The 23,592-nt window shown below is 33.7% G+C and overlaps 4 protein-coding genes across 4 annotated transcripts; 3 read left to right on the top strand and 1 right to left on the bottom strand.

Annotated features, from left to right (window-relative positions):
• The first annotated feature begins 1,607 nt into the window (after positions 1-1,607).
• Positions 1,608-3,347, top strand: LOC122600816. The gene is made up of 5 exons (XM_043773585.1): positions 1,608-1,818; positions 2,295-2,411; positions 2,561-2,611; positions 2,807-2,858; positions 2,987-3,347. Exons 2-5 carry the CDS (start codon positions 2,307-2,309, stop codon positions 3,214-3,216), a joined length of 438 nt encoding a protein of 145 aa, XP_043629520.1. The 5' UTR covers positions 1,608-1,818; positions 2,295-2,306; the 3' UTR covers positions 3,217-3,347.
• Positions 3,348-4,181: 834 nt separating this feature from the next.
• On the top strand, positions 4,182-5,580 carry LOC122599044 (phospholipase A1-IIdelta-like). The gene has a single exon (XM_043771493.1). It carries the CDS (start codon positions 4,216-4,218, stop codon positions 5,473-5,475), a length of 1,260 nt encoding a protein of 419 aa, XP_043627428.1. The 5' UTR covers positions 4,182-4,215; the 3' UTR covers positions 5,476-5,580.
• A 72-nt stretch (positions 5,581-5,652) lies between these two features.
• On the bottom strand, positions 5,653-11,336 carry LOC122599043 (plant intracellular Ras-group-related LRR protein 6). The gene is made up of 21 exons (XM_043771492.1): positions 11,215-11,336; positions 11,029-11,092; positions 10,462-10,598; positions 10,292-10,378; positions 10,047-10,122; positions 9,429-9,503; positions 9,254-9,323; positions 9,064-9,141; positions 8,927-8,987; positions 8,751-8,829; positions 8,528-8,618; positions 8,237-8,297; positions 8,077-8,144; positions 7,872-7,939; positions 7,004-7,141; positions 6,823-6,927; positions 6,586-6,710; positions 6,412-6,508; positions 6,246-6,320; positions 6,048-6,103; positions 5,653-5,887 (listed from the first exon to the last, which is right to left on the bottom strand). Exons 1-21 carry the CDS (start codon positions 11,277-11,279, stop codon positions 5,812-5,814), a joined length of 1,752 nt encoding a protein of 583 aa, XP_043627427.1. The 5' UTR covers positions 11,280-11,336; the 3' UTR covers positions 5,653-5,811.
• Positions 11,337-17,649: 6,313 nt separating this feature from the next.
• On the top strand, positions 17,650-23,016 carry LOC122600015 (nuclear/nucleolar GTPase 2). Its single transcript, XM_043772645.1, has 11 exons — positions 17,650-17,978; positions 18,735-18,868; positions 18,977-19,106; positions 20,105-20,262; positions 20,520-20,621; positions 20,727-20,831; positions 20,956-21,084; positions 21,187-21,327; positions 21,701-21,804; positions 22,037-22,094; positions 22,523-23,016. Exons 1-11 carry the CDS (start codon positions 17,735-17,737, stop codon positions 22,901-22,903), a joined length of 1,686 nt encoding a protein of 561 aa, XP_043628580.1. The 5' UTR covers positions 17,650-17,734; the 3' UTR covers positions 22,904-23,016.
• Positions 23,017-23,592: the final 576 nt, after the last annotated feature.

Raw genomic sequence — 23,592 nt, 5'->3', positions numbered from 1 at the left:
ACTTTTTGTATGAGACAAAGAGAAAGTAATAATTTATAAGGTATTACTAGCACGGTATTCGCATAATGGATGACAGTGGTGGTAACATCATCTGGTGGTGAGGACAATAGGGTGTTTATGGCGGTGACAATTGGTGGTGATGGCAATGTTGGTATAGGTTTAAACATTTTTTTAAAAAAAAAAAATTAGTGTGTAAATTTATAAAATAAAGATTTATGGTTTAAATTATTATTATTATTAATTTATTAAAAGTAAATTGGATATTTTCTTATTAAAAAAGGGATACATTAAACATAACTTAGTCAAATAAGATTTATTGGGTAGCTTGGGATAGGGTGGCGTCACCCACTAGTGCAAGTGGTCTTGGGCTTTGTAAACTTGTTGATTCAAATATAGCTCTTTTATCTAAGTGGTTTTGGAGATATCGGATTGAACCCGAGGGTTTATGGAGGCAAGTTATCAAGGCTATACATGAGTCTAAGAGTTGTTGGTCAGCTATTCCTGTTAACAAAACTGTGACGGGGGTGTGGCACAACATTGTTAAATCTATCATGAAAGTAAGAGTGGCAAACGTTAACCTTAGCAATTTGTTCAGAGGCAAGTATGGAGATGGCTCTCAAATTAGATTCTGGCTAGACCCTTGGATTTGCGACATACCCCTTAAGCAAGAGTGCCCGATTCTATTAAAAAAGATAGAGATAAAAAGTGTTTAATTAGAGAGAAGTTCTGTTTTGCTGCCGGAAGTTTTGTCAGCTTTGAAACTCATAGTGTCGAAGGCTTGCTTGAAGGTGAATTGGAAGAGAGATAAAAACTGAATAGAATTTTGGTTGGTCATCGACTAAAAGAGAACAGGGACACGTGGATATGGAATGGGGACAACAAAAGTGGGTTCAATGTTAAAGCAATTAAGGAATTTTTAGGAAAAGATAAGAATTATAGTGACAGATTTGTGTTTAGTTGGTCTAAATGGGTGCCGAAGAAAGGAAATATCTTCATGTGGAGATTGGCTATGGATCGGCTTCCCACACTTGAGGCTCTTAAAAAGAGGAATTGTGTTTTTGACTCGGGGACCTGCTGCCTATGTAATCAGTTCGATGAAACCACCGAACATGTGTTCTGCTCATGAACGGTCACCATGGAGATTTGGCAGAAGATTGGAACGTGGTGCAAGGTATCTCCCAGTTTCTTTTTCTCTGTTAAAGATTTGTTTGAGTGGTACCAACAAGGAAGACTTGGAAAGAAAGAGGAGGAAGTACTAAGGCATTGCTTTCGTTACATGTTGGTGTTTGTGGAAGGCTCGTAATGATAGGAGATTCAACTATGGCGCTATTAATATGGAGAAGATTTTTCAAGACATTAGATCGATTGGTTTCCTTTGATATAGAAATAGAAAGAAGCATTATACGACTAACTGGGATAACTGATGTAATTTTGTATTGTCTTAAAGATTTGTACAGTTTGCCTCATCACTTTTCGGTGGTATAGACCGTGTGAATAAAAGTTAACTTAAAAAAAAGGAAAAACTAGAGTCATTTAATGGAACTATTTTGTAAATATTTTTAAAATGAAGGACTTAGGATTTTTATAAAGGAAAGGTGAAATATGACACGAGATATTGCAGATACAAAAGAGAAACCGGAAATAAAAACAAAAGGGGTGTGGCACCGGGTGTACAGCATCCACAGTCCGCCGTGTTAAGCCGTATAACAACCGCCGTCTTATCTTATTTTTGTATGGTGAGACAAATGTAAAGGGTGCCTCAAGCTTTCCCCTCCGAAAACTGAAAAATCCGAAATCATCTTCACGGCTCCCAATTTGGTAATATACTTTTAAAATTACTCATCAAACTTTTACTATCTAATTTTTTTTATGCTTTCTAATTATTACTGTATTTTTTTTTTATTCCAATTAATTACATATAGATATTTATATATATTTGATGTACAAGATATTAGGTCCTTATAATTTCCCCAAATTGATTCCAATTAATTACATATAGATATTTATATATATTCTTGCTTATGTATGCAATGTCTAATTTGACATTGAAATTGATAAAAAAAAAAAAAAAAAATGTTTGACTCTTGTAAAATGGCTAGATTGCCTTCTTATTAATAAAGTAAAGAAAACTTGTTAACAACAACTAAAGATAATTTAGAATAACTTTAAGAATGTAATGTAAAATGTTGTATTTCTTTCTCCAGGACTTAGGATTTAGCAAAAGGTTATTTAGAAATTAGAATAAAAGATTGTTACAAGTAACCATTAAACATAAGCTGTCGTTACGTAAACAGATCTTGAAGGAAATGGCAACATCTCATGAGGAGTTGGAGGGTAATGAAGATGAATATGTAATGCTCGACTTGGATGGAATTTCTGACGTTCCGCCTAATGCTCCTTACGTTCTCTCTGTATGTGGCTTTGCCCTGTAACATTTACACATTCAGTATTTAAAAAAATGTAGTTTATGCTCCTATGTCTGTAAGTTTCTTCATTGCTCGAGATTAGATTTGCAGATATGAGACTTTTGTTTTGTTGACCCATATTGCTGAACATGCAGGGCCTGGACACATTGAACCCAATTCTAATCATTGATGACAGGATAAAACTGGTAAAAATATACCGGTTACTCACTACTAGATGCTAAATACGTCTTTGTGTGTTTTTTTTGTTGGACGTCTTTTTATTTTCTTTGTAAGATCACTTGATACGCAAAAAGTTTTGATCTTGTCATGCGTTTTTCATTTACCACTGAAACAAACTCTTGTGTATCAATTTACATGTTTTGGGATTTTGTGTTTTGCAGATTGGCGAATATGATGAAACTATAGGGACATGTATTGTTTTCAGTGAAAATGGTAAGTTGTTAACACAAAAAAGGAACAAATTTTGTGTTTTAAGTTCATGTCGTTGTAGCATAGCTTATATTTTTGAGTCGCCATGTTTAAAATTTATGTGGGTTTACCGTTCCTGATCTGTCTTGCAGATGCTCCTCCAGTTGTCCATGTAGAGACTGGACCATCAGAAGCAAATCTTTTTGCGGGTAAATCCATAATAAACCCAAATCATGTTCCAAAAAAGGAGGTCAAGCCTGTTTGTCAAGTTCAAAAGATTCTCAGATTCAAGTTGTTAATAGAAACTCAAGCCGACTCAATAATCGAACAGGCTGGCATGAATACGGTAATACCGACTGGTCCAAGTAACACAAAGCTTTAATCTATGAGCTTCGTATATCAACCTTAGATCTTTGTTTGTTTAGTAGTAGATAATTTGATGTCTGTTTTCACGTTAACTTGTACAAGTTATATTTTTGTGTAGCAAGTAATGCATGTACTATTTTTACTCTACTAATTACTAGCATATATGGTGACAGAAATATAAATGGTAGTTATGTTTGTAATTATATAACCAAATTTACTACATAAAATATATATATATAATATATGTAACCCAGATGGATTAGGAGGAGGATTCCTTCAAGTTTTTTTTGAGGAATCCCATTCGGATGAATTATATGGGTAAAATCTTTTATCTCTAATATTTGTAGTCCCCACACTCACAATAATTGTAGTATAAAGAATTTGCCTTCAATCATAGTTCTAGGATTTACTTTACATTATTTGCTTGACTAGATATATATACTATCAAATTTGCTATATTGATAGTGTGGCCTACTATCTTTCTTTAAAGGCATTATAGACATGGCAACATGAATCAATGCTTATAATTATCTAAATCTAAATGAACTGTATTTGCTGATACAGATAAATACTTTTCTGGTAATTAGATATAAAATGATATGCTTAATTGCTCATTTTATTTTTATATATCAATCTTACATACTATTTAGTTGGTAATGACTGATTTTATTAAACAAGTTATCTTTTTTTTTGAAAGACGCATTTGCTCTAGCAACCAAGCTTGTTTAGATAATACGATTACTAGGACATGTTTCTTTTTCTTTTCTTTTTTTCTATTTGTTGAAAGGGGCATTTATCTTTTTTCTTCTACTAATGCTCGTTCTTGAACTCGATAAAAATTATCCGGTCCGAAATCATTAGATGAATAATTAAGTGGTCAATATCACCAACTATTATTTATAAAATGTTTTAAAGATTTGTCATGGGAATATATTTGTGCCCCACATTATATATTATTACATGCATATATCCATCCATCCATACAACCATTCATTTCCTACTTGCAACCACCACCATGGAATCCACAACTCAATCCAAAACTTCATGGCTGGAGCTACTTGGTAGCAACAACTGGGAAGGCCTTCTTGACCCTTTTGACATCAATCTGCGAAATCTCATTCTCCGGTGTGGCGACTTCTGTCAAGCCACTTACGACGCTTTCAACAATGACAAAAACTCAAAGTATGCTGGGAGTAGTCGGTATGGCAAAAAATCATTTTTTCACAAAGTCATGCTTCAACCATCCCCTGATGATTACCAAGTCGCTGCTTTCATCTATGCAACGGCTAAAGTATCTGTTCCTGAAGCTTTCTTTCTTCATTCTCTTTCTCGTGAAGCATGGGACAGAGAATCGAATTGGATTGGATATATTGCAACTACTAGTGATGAGGTGAGCAAGACATTAGGACGACGTGAGATATACGTCGTGTGGAGAGGAACTAGTCGAGATTTTGAATGGATTAATGTTTTAGGAGCTATAAACGCGTCTGCTGAACCACTGTTAAGCCAAAAGACAATTGGTTTACTTAAAGCAGGTGCTGCAGATAACAGCAGCAGCAGTGATAGTGATGAGGACGAGGCGGTACCAAAGGTTATGCAGGGTTGGTTAACGATTTACACTTCAGATGACCCGAATTCAGCTTTTACAAAAGTGAGTGCAAGAACACAAGTGTTGACCACTATTAAGCAGTTGGTGGATAAGTATAAAGATGAAGAAGTTAGTGTAATACTTACAGGACACAGTCTTGGTGCAAGTTTATCGATCTTGGCTGCTTTTGATCTTGCTGAAAATGGGATCACGGTCCCAATTGCAGCATTTGTGTTTGGTTCACCACAAGTGGGCAACCAAGTATTTAACGATCGTCTCAGTCAATTCCCCAATGTGAAAATCCTGCACATAAGGAACAAGATTGATTTGATTCCGCTTTACCCGAGTAGACTATTGGGGTATGTGGATTCGGGTGTGCAGTTTGAAATCGATACACGTAAGTCTGGGAGCTTGAAGAACTCAACGAACACTGGTGACTGGCATAACTTGCAGGGAATGTTGCATGTAGTGGCCGGGTGGAATGGGGCCGACGGTGAGTTTGAGTTGAAGGTCGAAAGGAGTTTGTCATTGGTGAATAAATCAAGTGAATTCTTGAAAGATGAGTTCTTAATTCCAGGATCGTGGTGGATCGAGAAGAACAAAGGTATGATTCTGAATGAAAAAGGCGAATGGGTTTTGGAACCGCCTGATGAAGAGGACATTCCTGTCCCCGAGAACACAGAGTGAAAAACCTTCGTGTTGCATTTTATATTTCGAAATCATTATCTGTTTCCATTGTACTTGGTTGCCATCTAATGTTAATTTGAATTTATGATATGCAAGTTTTCTGTACAAGTGATTCAACAATTGAGAAGATAATAACAGTAACAGGGAAATACAATAAAAAAAAAAAGGAAATAATGATTCAGCACAAAGAATGATTGCATTGTACAAGTACCAAATACCAAAATTATAACTTGCCATTATATTCAAAATAAGAGCCAAAACAAAATACAAACACATACAAACAGCACACATCCCTCAAAAATAGTCATCTAGGAATGTACTTTGAAAAAAAATCTTTTACTGATCCGGTAACCTGTCCTTCAGGTAGCTCAGTATAGCTTTGGTTCCGCGATCAAGAATTGTTCTTCGTATACTGCAAAACAAGAAAAATAAATAAATCAGACGTTCACTATTGTCATTAGGTTACTTTAGAAATGATGTCTAGAGAGCAAGCTCCATTCAGTATCGCTCCATTTATGTGCCTTGGATTGGTGTATACGTATGCACAGAGATATAAAAGAGACCGGGCATACCTTCTCAAAGGGTTCCCATCAAGCTGAAGCACTTGAAGACTGGGTTCTAGTAAACCCTGCAAAAACCAAGTTCCATTATTAAATCCAGTCCTCATGAAAAGAATATATTATGTGCACAAAATTGAACACTATAAACTACCCAATCATATATTATGTCCAACCTAACAATCTTGGAACCAGAAAAGATTGAGTACATACCAGTTCAGCGGGAAGTGCACTGATGTTATTGTCAGAAAGACGAAGTTCCTGAAGAGATGTAGCATCTTTAAAACCCTGCAAGGGAACAATGAATATGTTAGTAATGCATGTAAAACTGAAATTGGGTATCAAGCAAAAGATGAACTCTAACAAAGAAAAAGGTTACCACTGGAATTAATTGAAGAGAATTTTGACTCATATCAAGAATCCTTAATTTAGGCAAATTTATCAAGTCTGCCCTGACCTCTGAAATTTGCATTCTCCTGTATGAAAATAAGTCACAATAAAGGTTAGTAAGACCGCCATTCTGACCAAGAAGTGAATAAATTCTTGAACTCACCTTATATATAGTTCCTGCAACTGCGGCAGAAAAGAAAATGCAGGATATTCGGGTAGGCAACCTGCATTGCCGCTTAGATCCAGAACCTGGAGCTTGGAAGCGGCTTTGAACCCATCTGATGGTATCTACAGATAATGAAGAGTGAGATACATATGAGTCCTTTCATCCATACACCATGAGATCATTTATGACAGCCTAACTACTGCTAGCTTTAAAGAAAGCAATATGTTGATTTACCTGTCTAAGTGGATTGATGTCAAGCTTCAAACTCACGAGATTTTGAAGTGACTCCAAGACTGCACTTGGCCAGTCTTTAATCTTGTTCCTCGATAAAATCAAAGTCTGCAAGATGATGTTAATCAGATTAGTACCAACACCTTTCGTTCCCATAGACAAAAACAGTAGAAAAAAAAGTAACCTCCAGGGAAATGCATGAAGAAAGTTGATCAGGTAGATCTTCTATTGAATTCTTTGAGAGATCAAGTTTTGTGATATCACTTGTCTCCCATACTTGTGGTGGAATAACACTCAATCCATGTCCTACTAAAGAAAGTTCCTGAAAAGTATCAACAGTAACATTATATATGATAAACACTAAACAGGATGATTCTATTTAGGAAGATATAAAAAGAATACAGTTGATGAATCATTGGTATTAACTTGATGATCATTCTTCTTGTCATCTTTTGGTTTGGTTTTACCATTAGTTTATAAAGTTCCTAAAGCTTAATACTGTTGTCGTTAGGATCTTGAGTTGTAATTTGTCATATGCTATGTAAAACGATTATCCTCTCATCGATATTCTACCTAACTGAACTGATAATAGTTGATCATTTTAGAAAGAATAAAGGTTGTTTAAGATATTATATTCTTTTCTTGTTTCTACAATAGTCGACTTCATTTATTAAAGACTTAAAAAGTTTGAACAATTATAATTTGTGTATCATCAGTGCAATATTGTAAAAAAGACATCATTCGTGTGAACATGAATGACGAGCACATGTCTTTGGAAGAGTAAACTGTTCAGAGACAAACGCGGCCAAATAAAAATGGTTTTTTTGCACATTTATACATGCTCGTTTGGTCCTAAGCTGTTGAGCCTTGAAAACAATAGCGGTTTGTTGGACTTTCAGAAGAAATGAAGCTTATATATCAACAAGTCATACACTCAATAGAAATGGCCTTCTAGGAGATACTCAAAGAAAGATATGAGGAATACTCTAGTCATCATGTTTCTAACTATCTACGTGAATGAATCTAATTGGATGAAAGAAATAAAATAGCACCTTTGACCCAAGCGATAATCGCGAGGCCATAGCAATAACTTTTTCTTTGTTCTCAGATGTTTCACCCTCTGCATCATATATTTCATTTCAGTTAAATCAAACATCTATAGAAGATAATTTAATAATTAACAAAGATCAATATTATGCCTAGACAATGGGCTTCTTCACTTCTTGTTTTATACACAAACCACTAAAAAGTTGGTACCTTCTTGGGCTGGAAGTCTACTTCGAAGAAACCTTAACAAAGTAGGAGTAGGTCCAGATACCAGTGAGCTATATATAATTAGGAAAAAATAGTTTATCAGCCTCCTGAGACATGGATCCAAATCAGGTATAGAAATTAGTAAAGAAGTGGTGGCTCAAACCTTCTAAGAGTACGTATAGGGTTGCCAGTAAGAACAAGCTTCCTCAACGTTGTCATTAAGCCTATAATATAAGAATTTTGAAGCACATGTAAGATTCCACAAAGCTTCCAGAGAAAGCGATACCATTACATGCAGAAAATGTGCAGCACCAAAGGACATCAGAACTGAATCTTAAATTGTTTACAAGGTACAATAATTATGTATAACTCATGATTACTGGAAGAGTGCATACAATATGGTCTGCATGCTACTGAATACTAGTACAACAAGATATTAACACTCTAGTCTTACCAATCTCAGGGGGCAGCCCAGACAGTGAATTATTAGATAAATCCAAAACGGAAAGTCTCAATTTACATGCCTCCACCGGATACTCCTTCAACTACATAAAATAAATGATGGAAGGTAGAAAAGAGGTGCAAACGCATACTGAGAATCCGAAAAAATAATATTGGGAAATTCAAGAAAATAATGCGTTGAAAGATTGTAGGTGAGTAAACTTTAAAGTTTTTACCTGATTTGAATGAAGATCAAATGTCCCTAACTTTGTAAGTTGTCCTATTTCTATTGGTAATGATGTCAAAAAGTTATTCCTACAAAACATGCAAGGATAAACATCAGTAGATAATATAGCAATAATCAAGACTATAGCTAGCAAGCATCGTTCTTGTTCAAGAATAAAAAAAATACCCCATGTACAACTCTGCCAATAAAGAGCAGCCCATTATTGATGATGGAATTGATGCAATTTCTGCACCAGAATGATATAGAGAATGTATCACTGAATAAAAAAATGTAAGATCATAGTAAATCGATGAAATACTCACTGTTCTGATGCAAGTCAAGGCGAATGAGACGTGAAAGGTTTCCAATACTGTCCGGGATACCACTAAGAACATTTTTTGCTGGATTATTCATAATAGAAATACAGGTCGTTATAGGTTATCAAACATCAGATTAGATTAGCATGCCAAATAGGCATATAAACTGAAGCCAAAAGGAAAGCATGTGACTTGCCTGCATTCAGTTCAGTGAGCAATGTCCATGATGCAACCAATTTCTCAGAAAGCACGGGTAGCTTGTTTCCCTAATACAGCAAATGCTTTATGCCAACTACCCCACGTGGTGTAAACAATATAGAGGAAGATCAATAGCCAGACAACTATGATGAAATGGTATCAGCAATTTATACCTCTACATCCAATTTCGACATTTTGGAACAGTTGCTTAAATCTTCTGGCAAACTGGTTAGAAAATTGTTTGATGCCTACAAGGAAAAAGTAACAAAATTAAGAATTGAAAGACAAAGCATTTCCAAAAGCAATCATTAGATAACATTTCTGAAGGTGAAACTTATCCATCGCTGAGTTGTATACGCCACCATATACTATAGAAACTAAGATTACGAAGGACATGTATTCTAAGATAGCATGATTCACATTTCACATGCTAAAAGATTCAACACAAAGGCTATCCACAAGTTAGAGTAGACATATGATACAAGCTTATTCAAACCAAGTGACAAAATGGATATTGACTGATCGAGACTTCAAAGTTAAAGAAAATACATTTGCAGTATTACTAGAATACTTGGCAATAAAATAGATGAGTAGCTGATACATTTAGACTCGGGGCAACAGCGACTAAGTAGAACAGAGCTACATCATACAAAATTCCAACAGACTAGTAAAAACCTTTTACTTTTGGGACTAACAAATTTGTACTCGAATAACACAGAAAAATTTAGTACATCAAATCAATTCATTAACAAGTGCAAGTCTCAAACCATAATGCATTTGTACATTCATACCTTGAGGTCAGATAGATCTAAGCAGTTTCCAAGATAGCATGGAAGATCCTTAAGTTGATTACCCGAACAATCAAACCTGTGATAAAACCACATGTCGATGAAAGCATTCAGTTAGACTACAAGACGGCTTGTCATTATATAGCTTTCTACAAGGTTTTGCGAGGACAGACTAAAGATAACTAGTCTTTCATAAAAATCAACCCTAATTCACATCGAATGCAATCATCAGGGGTAAAGAAACATACTTGATCAAAGAAGTAGCTGATCCAACTTCTTCGGGTATCTCACGTAGCAAATTATTCGACACATCTAATGACTTTAGCGATTTAAGCCTGATGATAAATACAAAAAAGACACTTAATGACCAAGAACAACAAAACCTGTTTTAACTCAAAAGGCTTTTAAAGTATCTTACTCTCCTATAGCAGCTGGAAGGCGGGAAAGCTTATTGTGACTAACATTTAGCACAGTCAACAATGGCAAATTTCTTATATCTTCCTTTATCGATTCTATCTCATTATGAGCCAATATCAACTTTTGTAACTCAACTGCCTACAATATTGCAAGAAACATAAAGTTTGCATAATACAAAAGATTGGCTTTTCGGGTTACTCTTAATCCAGATTTCCTAACCCACATGGCCATATGACCGTACCCGAGGACCAATGCAGAAACAATGAGCAGTTGGTTTGGACTTAAGACCAGTAACTAGCAAAGTCTCCTTTCGAACCCACAACAAAAACGATACATACTTCTACATTACGTATCATCCGACAGGCAAAACTACGAAAATCAGTTACATTTCTAGCCCTGTCCTCCATTTTTAATACATTTACACATTTTTTGTCACATTTTTTGTAGTAAAAGCACAGTAAATGATCAATAATGCCAGAACAATGATTCATAATATATAAAGATTTGACCTTTATGAACAAAAAAGAAAAGGGTATACTAAAAAATGATAAATTAGTAATAATAATACCTCCCACCAATTTTCACCTTCACCAACTGCATCTAAGCTTTTGTATATCTCATCTGGTACTTCCCTAATACACAAACAAAAAGAATATCTAAAAAATAATAAAATATAGAAAGATTGTGTCTTTTTGATAAACAATAAGTAGATCAAATGAAGTATAGGGTAGGAGTATTAATTAATAGTATATACTTGAGGGAACGATTTGAAAGATTGAGAGAACCAGAAGCTCTGGCAGCTTTTAGCATCCGATCCATTGATCAATGCCAATGAGAATGACTCACTGTGTTTATTTGATTTCAGCGCTTTTGGTTATGTAGTTATTTTTATATTTTTATTTTTAACCCAGAACCATAATACGAGTAATTAGGATGATTGATCTTTTGACTTGGAAATAAGCACTATGGTCACCCGAGATAATTATATCTGGTTATGGCTTAAGAGCCGATTAATTAAAAAATGAATTAGTAACACAAACTTTAGGTCATTAATGTTTAAACAATGAATCTAACGAGAATTTGTTTATAAGGTAGTGTGAGTCTAACGATAGCACTAGTAATAAAGCAAAGTGAATCTAACGAGAATCTGAAACGTGATTAAGTTTCCAACAGTCTAGCAAATCGGTAGGATAGTATTTGGTCTTACCATGAGATCGGATATGCTAAACAAGTATTTTAATTTAATTACTGTTATCTGCTTTTTCAAACTGTTTTCAGACTGAGTCTCTCGCTGAATAAGCGGTTGCGTCTTTTATTTACTTTTTATTGCATTAGTATAATAGGAAATCGTGACAACCCCACAACCGCTAGAATTACACGTATTACTAGCTTATCAATAGACTATACTGCATTGACCGGGTTCTCTACTCGTTAGTGTAGTTGTGTTTTAAGATAGTTACTTGTACAACATTTTATAAATTTAAAAATAGAAATATAAACCACCATCAGAGCTTTAGTTGATAAATATCTTGATTAAGCTACGTACATTTTAATAAAATTAGAGTGAAGGTCCGTGCGTTACACAGTGAGGCAAGCGGTTGGGATTTACATCTATTTTCGGGTGTCGTGGTATACTGGTATGCTGGCAAGAATGCATGGTATCGGGCCAATTAGGGGTTTCTTCATTTTTGGACCAGAATTGGAAATAGATTTGGGCAATTTTTTTTGGTTTATGGGCTAATGTTGTTTGGTACATGGACTGCGTTTTTGAGCCTTACATTCCAACCAGGTTAATATTTTTTGTTTAGGTGGGCTAACGTTGTCTAAAAAATGGTATGTATCATTGGATCATAGATACGTTTAATTTTTTTTTTATTTGCTTGTTAGTAATACGATTGTCGGATATAGAAACATAGGAGATTAGGAGGCATAGTTGTTTTATGAATCTATGTTTAACATCCAAAAAGCCAAGTAATTAACGTTATGTTTATTTGTCGAAGGGATTTGACTGTTTATCATCAATCATGTTAATGGGAGAAGTTAATACCAATCATGTTAATGGGAGAAGTTAATACAAGTTATATATACTACTAAGGGGGTGCTTGGTTGGAGGTTTTAAAGGGTAAGGAATTATAATGATAACTAGGTTTAGCCCCATGCGTTGCACGAGATAACATAAATTTCTATCAAATAGTTCAACAAATATTCAATATAAAAAAAAACTGTCATCGAAAAACGAAGATATTCTTTTATGTAATGAAGTAAAATGTCAAATGACAAAGTAATAAACATTATTATAAGGAAATATTATAAACCTTAAGATCAATCTTCACATTTTTTCATCCTCCCTCATCCCTTCCACAAGCAATGAATATTTCACTATTCTCTTACCGTCTATGTAGGAATTAATCTTGATTCAGTCATATTATCTAGTTTGATTTGGTTTTATTTAAGTTAGTATTTGAGTTGGTTTTAATGTTGCTTCAAATAAATGGTATAAAGTCATGGGGTTGACCGAATTATATGCAATTGAGAATATGAACGTTATGGGTCATACTCATGACCAATTCCTTAGGTAGAGTTGGTAGTTTATTTGCTTATTCTTAGAATCACATGAGATATAGTTTTGCCTATTTAAAGCTTATTCTGTCATTGAATGAGAAGTAAGTTTCACCTTTGTATTTTATATTTTTGTACGTATTTATACTCTCTTTTCATATTAACATACATAATATACATACTGAGTGAGGTTGAGAGTGATAAAAAACAAAGAAAAAGATAAAATTAAAAAGGTGAGAGGGTGAGGAGGAAACCAGATTTACACCACCATCACCACTTTGCTACCCACCCCTTTGGTACCTACAGGGCGGGTGGTGTTCCAACTGGTCACCGGTCGGTCACCATCTTGCCTCCTTACGTATTACGTCCACCCTCAAAGAATTAAACATAGAGTATATAAAAACATAAATTCAACTTAAATTAAGACAATATTTTTTTATGTTCCAAGTAATCTAAAGTTTATATTTTTGCAATATATTTATGTTGGAAAATAAAAATTAAATATAAATAAAAAAAAACTTTATATCTCAAAAAATTAAGAATCATTATTACTTTTTAATAAGAATTAAAAAGATCTTTAAAATATGAAAACTTTTATAAATTTGGAATATGTCATTAATATATATTTTAGGTAAGAAATTATTACCATATATCTCTTTTATATATGTTAAGTGTCATCTAATTATATAAATAATATTTTTAATAATTTTCGTGGGATTTTACATCGAATATCTATCATGTTTTCCAAAATATAAACAAAAATCTCATTAGATCAAGTGGTTTATGTTTCAATTAAAAAACTTGAGGTTGTGGGTTCTAATCATGCATATGACTTTTTAATATGCTATTTATTTATAATTAATAAAAGCTATGTGGTTGTTGACTGGATGATAATTTGTCAAGTATGTATAGGTGTCAGCTTACGTGTCAACGTTTAAGAGATTAACGACGTGAGATCGCCATGTAGGAAAAAGATGATGTGGCGAGCTCTGGGATATGCCACATCATCAAATTGAGATAGAGAATTATATATATATAGAGATATTTGAAAGTGCTTGCCTAAATATAATCTAGTTAATCATTATAAAGTATGGGGTAATGGAACATTCCCCACTAATTTGGGGGTTATGTGAATCATTATATGGTAGGTTAGCATGATAAGTTGTAACCGTCTTATATATCTTATTTCTTTTTCTTATTTTCACAATCCTAATCTATCTTCCCATATCGTTTATTCATTATTCTTTTCTGTTATTGCTTAAAATTTGATTACAGGTACATATACATATGAAATCACATAACCCATTTAGTGAAAACCAATATTATCTTCCATGAAATAATCGAGAACAATATATCATGTAAGTGATTTTTTGAATTTTTTTAAAATGTAAGATAATAATAATAATAATAATACTTATTTATAACTGAAACATATATATATATATATATATATATATATTATAATACATAATTGAAACGACTAAACTCATTTTAGGCCCAAAAGTATGAACATAAAAAGAAAGAAACACAATTTAGTTAAATTATACTTAGAAAAATACGGTTAATTTTCACGAAAAATCAAAATGTTTCAAATCAAGAAAAGACACTTGGAATGTTCTTAAAATGATGTAAATAGACTACTATGCGAGTTTCAGGACCCGAAAAGATCAAACGAAGCCTCGGGAAAACTTGTGAAAAATTACAGAAGAGCACGACTCTTGTTTCTACAAGAGCCGTCCTCAAAGGCCGTCCTCCTGCAGCTTCATACTTTGACACTTTAATCAACTTTCGACCCTTTTTCTCAATACCGAGTTTCGTACAACTGATAAACAACTTCATTTTGACATAAAAGACATATCATAACATTTCCAAAAGTCTTTATACCATCCATTGCTACAAACCAAGTTTAAAAGACTAAATGGGTCATTTACCCAAGTTATCAAACCTCCAAAATCAGCACATTCATTTAGTTACTAAGACTATGACACCAACTGAAAATTTGCAGAAATATATGTAACAAATCTTTACCAAAAACACTTCAGATGTACCAAGAGCCATTAGTCCAAAGGGGGCTACTACGGGTTCTAGCTTCAAACCATTTTACCACATAAGTCACATTTCCATAATTCAATTCATCAATAATCTTCAAAGAACATAATCTCGTTTCCAAATTCCGAGACAACCTATAAAAAGGGTAAATAACAAAAAAGTAAGCAAAGCTTAGTGAATAATCCTACATACGTTTATACATACGAAGGAGGGCAATGCACAAAGGTCTATTGCATATAGCCTATGACACCATCGTGTCATATCTATAACACTCACCTTTGTGCCAACGCATTACATGGATCCATATAAGCAAATGATTACAATCTCAATAAACAATATCATTGCTCCACATGAGCTATATCTCAAATGTCCCTCATGAATTATGGCCACTACTTAGGCCCGTAATCAAAGACGGTCACTACTTAGGCTCAACGCCAAATCAATTACCACACACGGAATCCATCATCATATGGTAATTGACTCAAGACATATATAAAAGTATGCAAGAAAGCTCACCTCTTTCGCGACCACAAATCAACAACTCAAAATAACCGCAAGTGCATAAAATAAGCTTTCAACCTATCATAATATCATGATTCGCACATAAGACAATATTCATACTCTTGGCTAGCTTAACGTAGCCATACAACAAATTTCACTAGCATTTTTAACCCACAACAAACCCATTGTACCATTGAGTTCCTTTACTTTGAAAAATATCAATTTGGTGCAAGAATGTTCATCATCATTTTCACCAAGTCCAATTCATTTAAAATAGCAAAGTCACAATTTCTCATACATGAGTCTTACTAATATCATCTATATTTTAATCATTTTATTAGGCAACTCAATAACAAAACCATATCATAAAAGAAATGGGCAAAAACATCATGCAAGGACTCAATTATACAAAAACTTTCAAATTCCCAAATTCAAAAACCCTAATTCTTAGATATTTAATCAAACTAGGTTAAGAAATATTTACCTTAAGGAAATGAAGAATGAAATCAAAGATTTAAGTCACAATTCCTCCTTCTCCTTCACTATTTGTGTTGACACACACACAAATATCCACATTTCCCAACTTAAATTTCCAAGATTATTGAGGTTATTATTATTACTTAAGAAATTTATTGGATTTGGAATGATTAAAAAAACATACTTGAAGAAGGATTGAAATTGAGAATGGATGGAGAAAGAAAATAAGAATTTAGAGAATGAAGATGAGTCAAAAGCTAAGATATGACTGACACTTTCTCTAAGTGTCACGCCTCTTTTCTAATTTTGGTGGGTAAAACACCCGCTATCCGCTAAATTTCTAACTAAATAAATCTCGTATCCAAAAATAAAATACTATGAAATTATTTTAATGTTAAAACTACAAAAAGGGTTAATTTAATTATCTTAAAAATCTTGGGGTGTTGCAATAATAACATTAACTTTTTTGAAAAATTAAATAACTATAACAAATATTTATTATAATTAAGTTAGTATAATTTTATGAAGAGAACCAAACAACATCAATGATAAATGTAATGTCTATTGCATTCCTTATTATTATCATTACGTTTCCCTTTATCATTACTCAATTTGAACTAAGCATCCCCTTGTTGGATGGCAATGGATTGAACTGTCAAATAATTTTGGGTGTTTAGAAAGGTTGTTTTTAATGAAAAGTATGTTTCTTATTTCACTTTATATAAGGTTATATATATTACTAAATGTGTTGAATGGCAATTGATTGAAACTGTCGAATAAGTTTGGGTGTTTTAGAAAGGTTGTTTTTAATGCAAAGTATGTTTCTTGTTTCTTGTTTCACTCTATATAAGAAGATGTAGTTTGTTGACTATTTAATTTAAACGAAAGTCGTAATAGTTTTAAGCAGTACGGAAGAAATTTGTGACGGCAAAAGGTGAGTTTGTTGAGTTTGATTATGCTGATATTGATTGAAGTTTCTTGGTTGGATGGTTCTTCTTTTCATCCAATTGTTGATATATTGTCTTCACGACAAGTCATCTGATTACAACAACTTTTAGCTGTTACGCATGCTAACGCGATGCAAAATTTGTTGGTGAGTAAATTTAAAACAAATAATTGTTTCATAATGATTCAAAAAGATCGAATGCATAAAACAGATAATTGTTCGACCGAATTTTATTTTTACTTTTTAGGGTTTAGAGCATGCTGATAACGTGTTGTAAAACTATATAGAACAAACAATAAAGAAGACACAAGAATATAGAGAGAATGGAGAATTCTATTATTAATCTCATCAATACATTATTTATATAGATACAAAGATGAAGTTTCTTTCAAGAAACAAATCTCTCAATATCATACAAATATTCAGTTATCATACATGGACATCCATATAATATTTATTCATAATATTATTTTTATTTTTTAATTTTTATCCCTCAAAGTTTTTTTTATTTTTTATTTTTATTTATAAATATAGCCTTTTATTGGGACCAAAAATGTTGATTAGAAAATAGTAAAGGGACTATTTATGAAAAATAAAAACCTCTCTGAATCACCGAAACCCTAATAAAACCTGGTTTACCTTCATCTAGCCGTATACACACACATATATATATATACATACATAAAACTATATCTATCTTCACATCTTGTGTTTTGCAGGCAGCTGAAAAAACACAGTAAAAATGGTGAGTAAAAAGTCAAAATCAGTAAACGTATCAGGAAAGCCAAAGCATTCACTTGATGTTAACAGAGATGCCGGAAATAAGAACAAAAGTGGCGGCACCGCCCGTACAGCCGCCACCGTCCGCCGTCTTAAGATGTATAATAACCGCCCTAAACGTGACGCAAAAGGAACGATTTTGAAATATGATTTACAGTCTAGAGAACTCCCTAGTACTCGTATTCCGCCTGATCGTCGCTGGTTTGGTATGCTCTTGTGTTTCTTTATAATTATCATCATATATATTGTTGTATTTATATATATATATATATTATATATATTGTTGTATATATATTGTTTCTGTATAATTATCATCATATATATTGTTGTATTTATATATAATATATTATATATATATATATATTATATATATATATTATATATATTGTGTCTGTTTCGAAAAGTGAGGGATAAGTTGTGATAGTTTATAAATAGTCTAGGCTGATATTATGTTTTTGTAGAAAAGATGTTTGATAGGTTGTAATGTTAGTATTTTGTTTGTAATGGGTTAGAATTGGTACCGGTTCGAACGGTAAGAAGTGTTTGTGGGTTAGACGAGTAATGAGTCGGAATGGGTTATTGGGTTGGAACGGGTAATGCGGGTAGAAAATTGGATTGCAAGTGGCGTGGTTAAATAGGTATCAAATGGGGGTTTAAACAAATGGATTTTGGGAAAACTTATTGAAGTAGATATAAAAGATTGAGCTTGAGGTTTGTTAAGGACACAACATTCATTATTTGCAGATTTTTAATGCCAAGTAGTCGTTTTTTTAGTTTAGTTGGTCGGTGAAAGTATCAACATTTGTGGATACTTGGTTTTTTTAAGCATAAGGTTGAAGGATTTATGAATCTATAGATACTAATGATCGACTATGAAATACGGATTAATGGCTAACGTGTAGAATGTAGACAAAGAAGAATTTAACTTGGCATTACTAATCTGCTTCATATCAACATTGAAGGTAACACGAGAACTGTAGATCAGAAAGAGCTTGAGTTTTTCCGTGAGGAGCTGTCAGCCCGGCTCTCGAGTAATTATAATGTTCTTTTGAAGGAGAGGAAGTTGCCTATGTCTCTACTGAATGATTTTCAGAAGGTAAATTATTAGCCTAAGAGATTCGAAGAATTGAAAATTATGTTTTGTAATATATGTTGTGATATGTGTATTCATATCTTAATAGTGTTTGATTGTGTACTTTTGAAGCAACAAAGAGTTCACCTTCTTGATACCGAGCCATTTGCTGATGCATTTGGACCAAAGGGGAAAAGGAAACGCCCAAAACTAGTGGCATCTGATTATGAAGCATTAGCCAAAAGGGCTGGTGGTTCTCAAGGTAAATCAGTTAATGACATTTTCTGGCTTCACGTATAGTGTTTTTACCTTTTTATATGTTCTTCTGTATGTTTTGGTATCATGCGAAGAAATTTGTTCGTTTTTTAAGTTTAGTGTCTTATTTAGGCCTGGCAAAACGGGCGGATCGGGCGGGTTTGGGTAACGGGTCAAAATGGGTGCGGGTCTAAGCGGGTTTCTTTAGGAATGCGGGTGTGGGTCAAAGCGGGTTTGGTGCGGGTTGACCCCCATTTTTAAATTGAATTAGTTACAGTATTTATTTTTAACAAAACAATTAAACATATTTCATGATTCAGTTAAAACACTTAAAATTTGAAAAAAAAAAGAAAAAGTAAAAGCATTGAAATTTGAAAGTTACAGTATATACACATGAAGTTCTAACATTACATCCAATTGTAATATTGTATACACGTGTACCTAGTTTTGCCACACAAAAACTTCATTAGAATATATGTATGTGTATGGCTTTAGTTCTCATTGCTACACCATCTCCAACAAATACACGAAGACATTGCTTGTTCACCGTCTCCGACATATACATATACACACACACACATGTCGTTGATTTTTATGCAGTTTAAAATGGATATTAAACCCGAAAACTATTAAATATTTTCCTCCGACAACCGTGGGTTAAACGACGACAGGGTACCGACCAGCAAGGTGATAGGGCTCTGGTGGTTGCGCCTTTTTGCCGGCCAACGATGGTGGCTACATCTAATCGTTTCTTTCAAATGCATGGATAATTTTTTGAGTGGGAAGTCGTGACCCGCTCGACCCGCATATAACATCTCAGAATTTTAGGTGGTGTGTCTTAAACCCGCTTTCTCTTCTTTCCTATTACCCAAACCAACCCACAAAGTGATAAAATTTACCCAATTTTATCCATTTATCTGGTTACGGGTCTGGATTGCCAGGTCTAGTCTTATTGTAACTTTTGTAGTTAAGTGCCAGTTGTTTAAAACTTTACCAAATCTCTAGATGCATTTGAAGAAAAACATGGTGGTAATGATCCTACCGTAGTAAACGAAGATGGATTCAGGGATCTAGTTCGTCATAATATGTTTGAAAAAGGTCAAAGTAAGCGGATATGGGGTGAGCTTTATAAGGTCATTGACTCTTCGGATGTTGTTATCCAGGTTAGTGGTTATCTTACTTATTTCTCTCAAGCAAATACGAAATTAGTTTTCGTCATATATTACATAAGCTTTTAATGAGTTGCACTTCGTGCTATGTTTTGTTAATTTTATTAATTTTGGTCTTAATGGGTTTTGTGGGATTGAATTGGTCATTGGTATTTAAGTAAAGTCAGCATGAGCATTATCACGAAAATAACGATTAATATGATTGAGTAAAGAAAAGTTAAGAGATTTGATACTCATATCCTGGATTACAGGTACTTGATGCAAGGGATCCCCAAGGTACAAGATGCTATCATCTTGAGAAGCATTTGAAAGAGAATTGCAAACATAAGCACATGATTTTATTGTTAAACAAGGTAAAACCTTAATTTGTTTTTGTAACTTTTGAGGTTATTTCCATTCGACTGCCCCCATCATTATTAGTGAAGTGATCGTTTTTTTTTCTTGCTTTTATTGTGTAGTGTGATTTAACCCCTCCATGGGTCACAAAAGGATGGCTGAGGGTACTATCCAAGGAATATCCTACCCTTGCGTTCCATGCAAGCATTAACAAGTCTTATGGCAAGGTATGCCCACTACGAACTAAACAAAGGTGTTAATGTCATTGATGATCTTGTGTATTCTTGTATATAAATGCATTATTTCTTTGATTCTAGTCTATGCATGAAAATAATTATCTCTTTTCTATAGAATTCTCTTCTGTCAGTGTTGAGGCAGTTTTCACGCCTGAAAAGTGATAAGCAAGCAATATCGGTTGGATTTGTTGGGTACCCTAATGTTGGCAAGTCATCAGTGATTAACACGTTGCGTACGAAAAATGTAAGTTCTCTTGTGAGCACAGAGTAAAAAGTCAATCATCCTCAAATATAATTAGGTTTTGAGGGTGTAGGTCGCTGACATTTCATGTTTTCATTTGCAAAGGTTTGCAAGGTTGCTCCAATTCCTGGAGAGACAAAAGTTTGGCAATACATAACACTTACAAAGAAGATCTTCTTGATTGATTGCCCCGGTGTTGTTTATGGCAGCAAGGATACAGAAACTGATATTGTTTTGAAGGGCGTGGTATGTAAAACTTGCTTTGGTACTTTGGTGCATAATTTGTTTCCTTGATGTGAACTGTGAAGAATTTGTTTTCTAGATTTATGCCTCTTGTTAGTTTATCATCTCCAGCTTTTCTTTTGCCTTTTCTGTTTCACATTATTGCCAACAGTAACACACAGACAAACACTCATGCATCCACACACACAAATATACATACACATTTGTTTACTCTTAAATCTGTCCAAAGGTTCTCCCTGAGGCAGTCTTCCTATCTGCGGGTAGAGTTAAGACTGTCTACAATCAACCTCCATAACCTGCTCATGGTGGAATTGGGTATCGTTATCATTGACATTGACATATTGGCAACAATTATAGATAAATGTTTTCTTTTCAGGTGCGAGTTACTAATTTGCATGATGCCACAGAACACATTGGTGAGGTATTGAAACGTGTCAAGAGGGAGCACCTTGAAAGAGCATATAAAATAAAGGATGATTGGTATGTCATATTTCCTGAAATACTCATTTCATATAGAATTCAAAAGTATTCTAGTAGGGAATCTAATATCTATTCTTGTTACCCCTAGTATGAAGCCTTCACTTCAATATCAATATGCATAAAATTAGGGAATTTGTTGCTATCATTCCCTGTGGTGTATCTAGCTTTTACTTGATCTTTTTTTAGTAATTGTGAATCATAATAAAACTATATTTTTGTATGTCTGTAACAGGGAAGATGAAACTGATTTTCTGACCAAGCTATGCAAATTATCAGGCAAACTTCTGAGGGTATAGTTTTGTTAAAATTTCATTAGTTAATTATATTTCAAGGTCTCTTTGCCAAATCATAATAACTTCAAATGAAGCGATGATATTTGACAGAATTCATCTGTCTGTTTTGATTGTATGGGTTACTTCCTGCAAAAAATTTAGAATAGGTGAAATAAGCAAATCTGAGGTACACTAAATATATTTTGATATTTGTGTCACTGGGCACACTCAGAATTTTAAACTCTCTAATAATTTTTAAGTATTTTTCTGATGTAATATACAAGTTTCATTTTTTAATCATCCAAATATTATTGCAAGATATGGTTTTGCTCCCGTATATGATACACTAATTTTTTGGGGAAGTATTCGTGATGTGGTATATATGTTGGTCAACCCAATTTAGGCTGTCCTGACTAGTCATTTAACTAAATACTTGTGTTTTATAGGGAGGTGAACCTGATCTGATGACTGCTGCAAAGATGGTTCTACATGATTGGCAGAGGGGTAAAATACCTTTCTTTGTCCCGCCGCCGAAGCAAGATGATGAAAATGCGGAACCAGAAGAGACTAGTGTGACAGGGAAGGATATGGTGGATGAGAACAAAGAGTTGGCTGTAAAAAGAAGCATCAAAGATATTGTTTCACAACAGCAACTAAAAGATGTTCCTGTTGAAGAGGATCTTTTTACTGAGAACGAGTTAAAAGGAGATACAGGTGAAGAAGAGTTAGTGGTTAATGGGTTAAAAGGCGATGCAGGTGAAGAAGAGTTAGTGGTTAATGAGTTAAAAGGAGATGCTGGTGAAGAAGAGTTGGTGGTTGTGGGTTAATTCGTTACCTTCAAATAGATAAGAGATTACATGTGTTTTTTCTTTAATTTTATCTGGTTTGTACCCCGAATACAGATGCCAATATTTATAATGCTCTTTTTGCTTTTGTGATCGTTTATTGCATCTTTGATTGCAGTTTTACAACTCAATATTTTAGACATGTTGACAATTGCCTTTCTTAGTATATGACTAATAAATTTTTACATATAGCTGGACTGATCATGCTTTCGGGTCCTGGTCTGTTCAGGTCGTGAAATCATTAAGTATCAATCTGCCTTATATGAAAGAATCAAGAGAAACAAACCTCTAAGCTGTGTTTAGTTGCAAAAACCCCCCTCTTTTTCAAAAAATCTTTCTAAAATACACGAGAGTAAATGTTATGAAAAATGTTTTCAAGTAAACTTCTCTCAACAAAATCGAAAACACCATTTTCCATTTTCATAACTTGAAATATAAAAACAACCTTTTCGTATTTTCTCTCACCCATATATATATATTTTATAAACCCCTACCTAGATTCTATATGGAGGGACTGCTACTGTTTCCCAGAAATATTTAACAAAATCTCACTTGTTTAATCACATCCGGATTATAGTGCTTAACTGTAATATTAATTAACTGTCCACCAAATCTAATAAGAAATTGGTATCTTGAAATTATGTCAGATGAACCTGCTTTTTGGATTATTG

The sequence above is a fragment of the Erigeron canadensis genome, chromosome 5, assembly GCF_010389155.1.
Source record: "Erigeron canadensis isolate Cc75 chromosome 5, C_canadensis_v1, whole genome shotgun sequence".
In the NCBI taxonomy this organism is placed as follows: Eukaryota; Viridiplantae; Streptophyta; class Magnoliopsida; order Asterales; family Asteraceae; genus Erigeron; species Erigeron canadensis.
Note: the sequence above shows the minus strand (reverse complement) of the source record. Positions and strands in the feature narration are given on the sequence as shown.

What these genes read in the sequence shown, in the direction of transcription:
- LOC122600816 (XM_043773585.1), top strand. Translation starts at nt 2,307, where the DNA reads ATGGCAACATCTCATGAGGAGTTGGAGGGTAATGAAGATGAATATGTA. An exon ending in ATGCTCCTTACGTTCTCTCT is followed by an intron (nt 2,412 to 2,560) that starts GTATGTGGCTTT and finishes CTGAACATGCAG; the next exon opens with GGCCTGGACACATTGAACCC. An exon ending in TTGATGACAGGATAAAACTG is followed by an intron (nt 2,612 to 2,806) that starts GTAAAAATATAC and finishes TGTGTTTTGCAG; the next exon opens with ATTGGCGAATATGATGAAAC.
- LOC122599044 (XM_043771493.1), top strand. Translation starts at nt 4,216, where the DNA reads ATGGAATCCACAACTCAATCCAAAACTTCATGGCTGGAGCTACTTGGT.
- LOC122599043 (XM_043771492.1), bottom strand. Translation starts at nt 11,279, where the DNA reads ATGGATCGGATGCTAAAAGCTGCCAGAGCTTCTGGTTCTCTCAATCTT. An exon ending in CTTCATGCATTTCCCTGGAG is followed by an intron (nt 6,928 to 7,003) that starts GTTACTTTTTTT and finishes ATCATCTTGCAG; the next exon opens with ACTTTGATTTTATCGAGGAA. An exon ending in TTGCAGGAACTATATATAAG is followed by an intron (nt 6,509 to 6,585) that starts GTGAGTTCAAGA and finishes ATTTTCATACAG; the next exon opens with GAGAATGCAAATTTCAGAGG.
- LOC122600015 (XM_043772645.1), top strand. Translation starts at nt 17,735, where the DNA reads ATGGTGAGTAAAAAGTCAAAATCAGTAAACGTATCAGGAAAGCCAAAG. An exon ending in AAGGGCTGGTGGTTCTCAAG is followed by an intron (nt 19,107 to 20,104) that starts GTAAATCAGTTA and finishes CCAAATCTCTAG; the next exon opens with ATGCATTTGAAGAAAAACAT. An exon ending in ACACGTTGCGTACGAAAAAT is followed by an intron (nt 21,085 to 21,186) that starts GTAAGTTCTCTT and finishes TCATTTGCAAAG; the next exon opens with GTTTGCAAGGTTGCTCCAAT.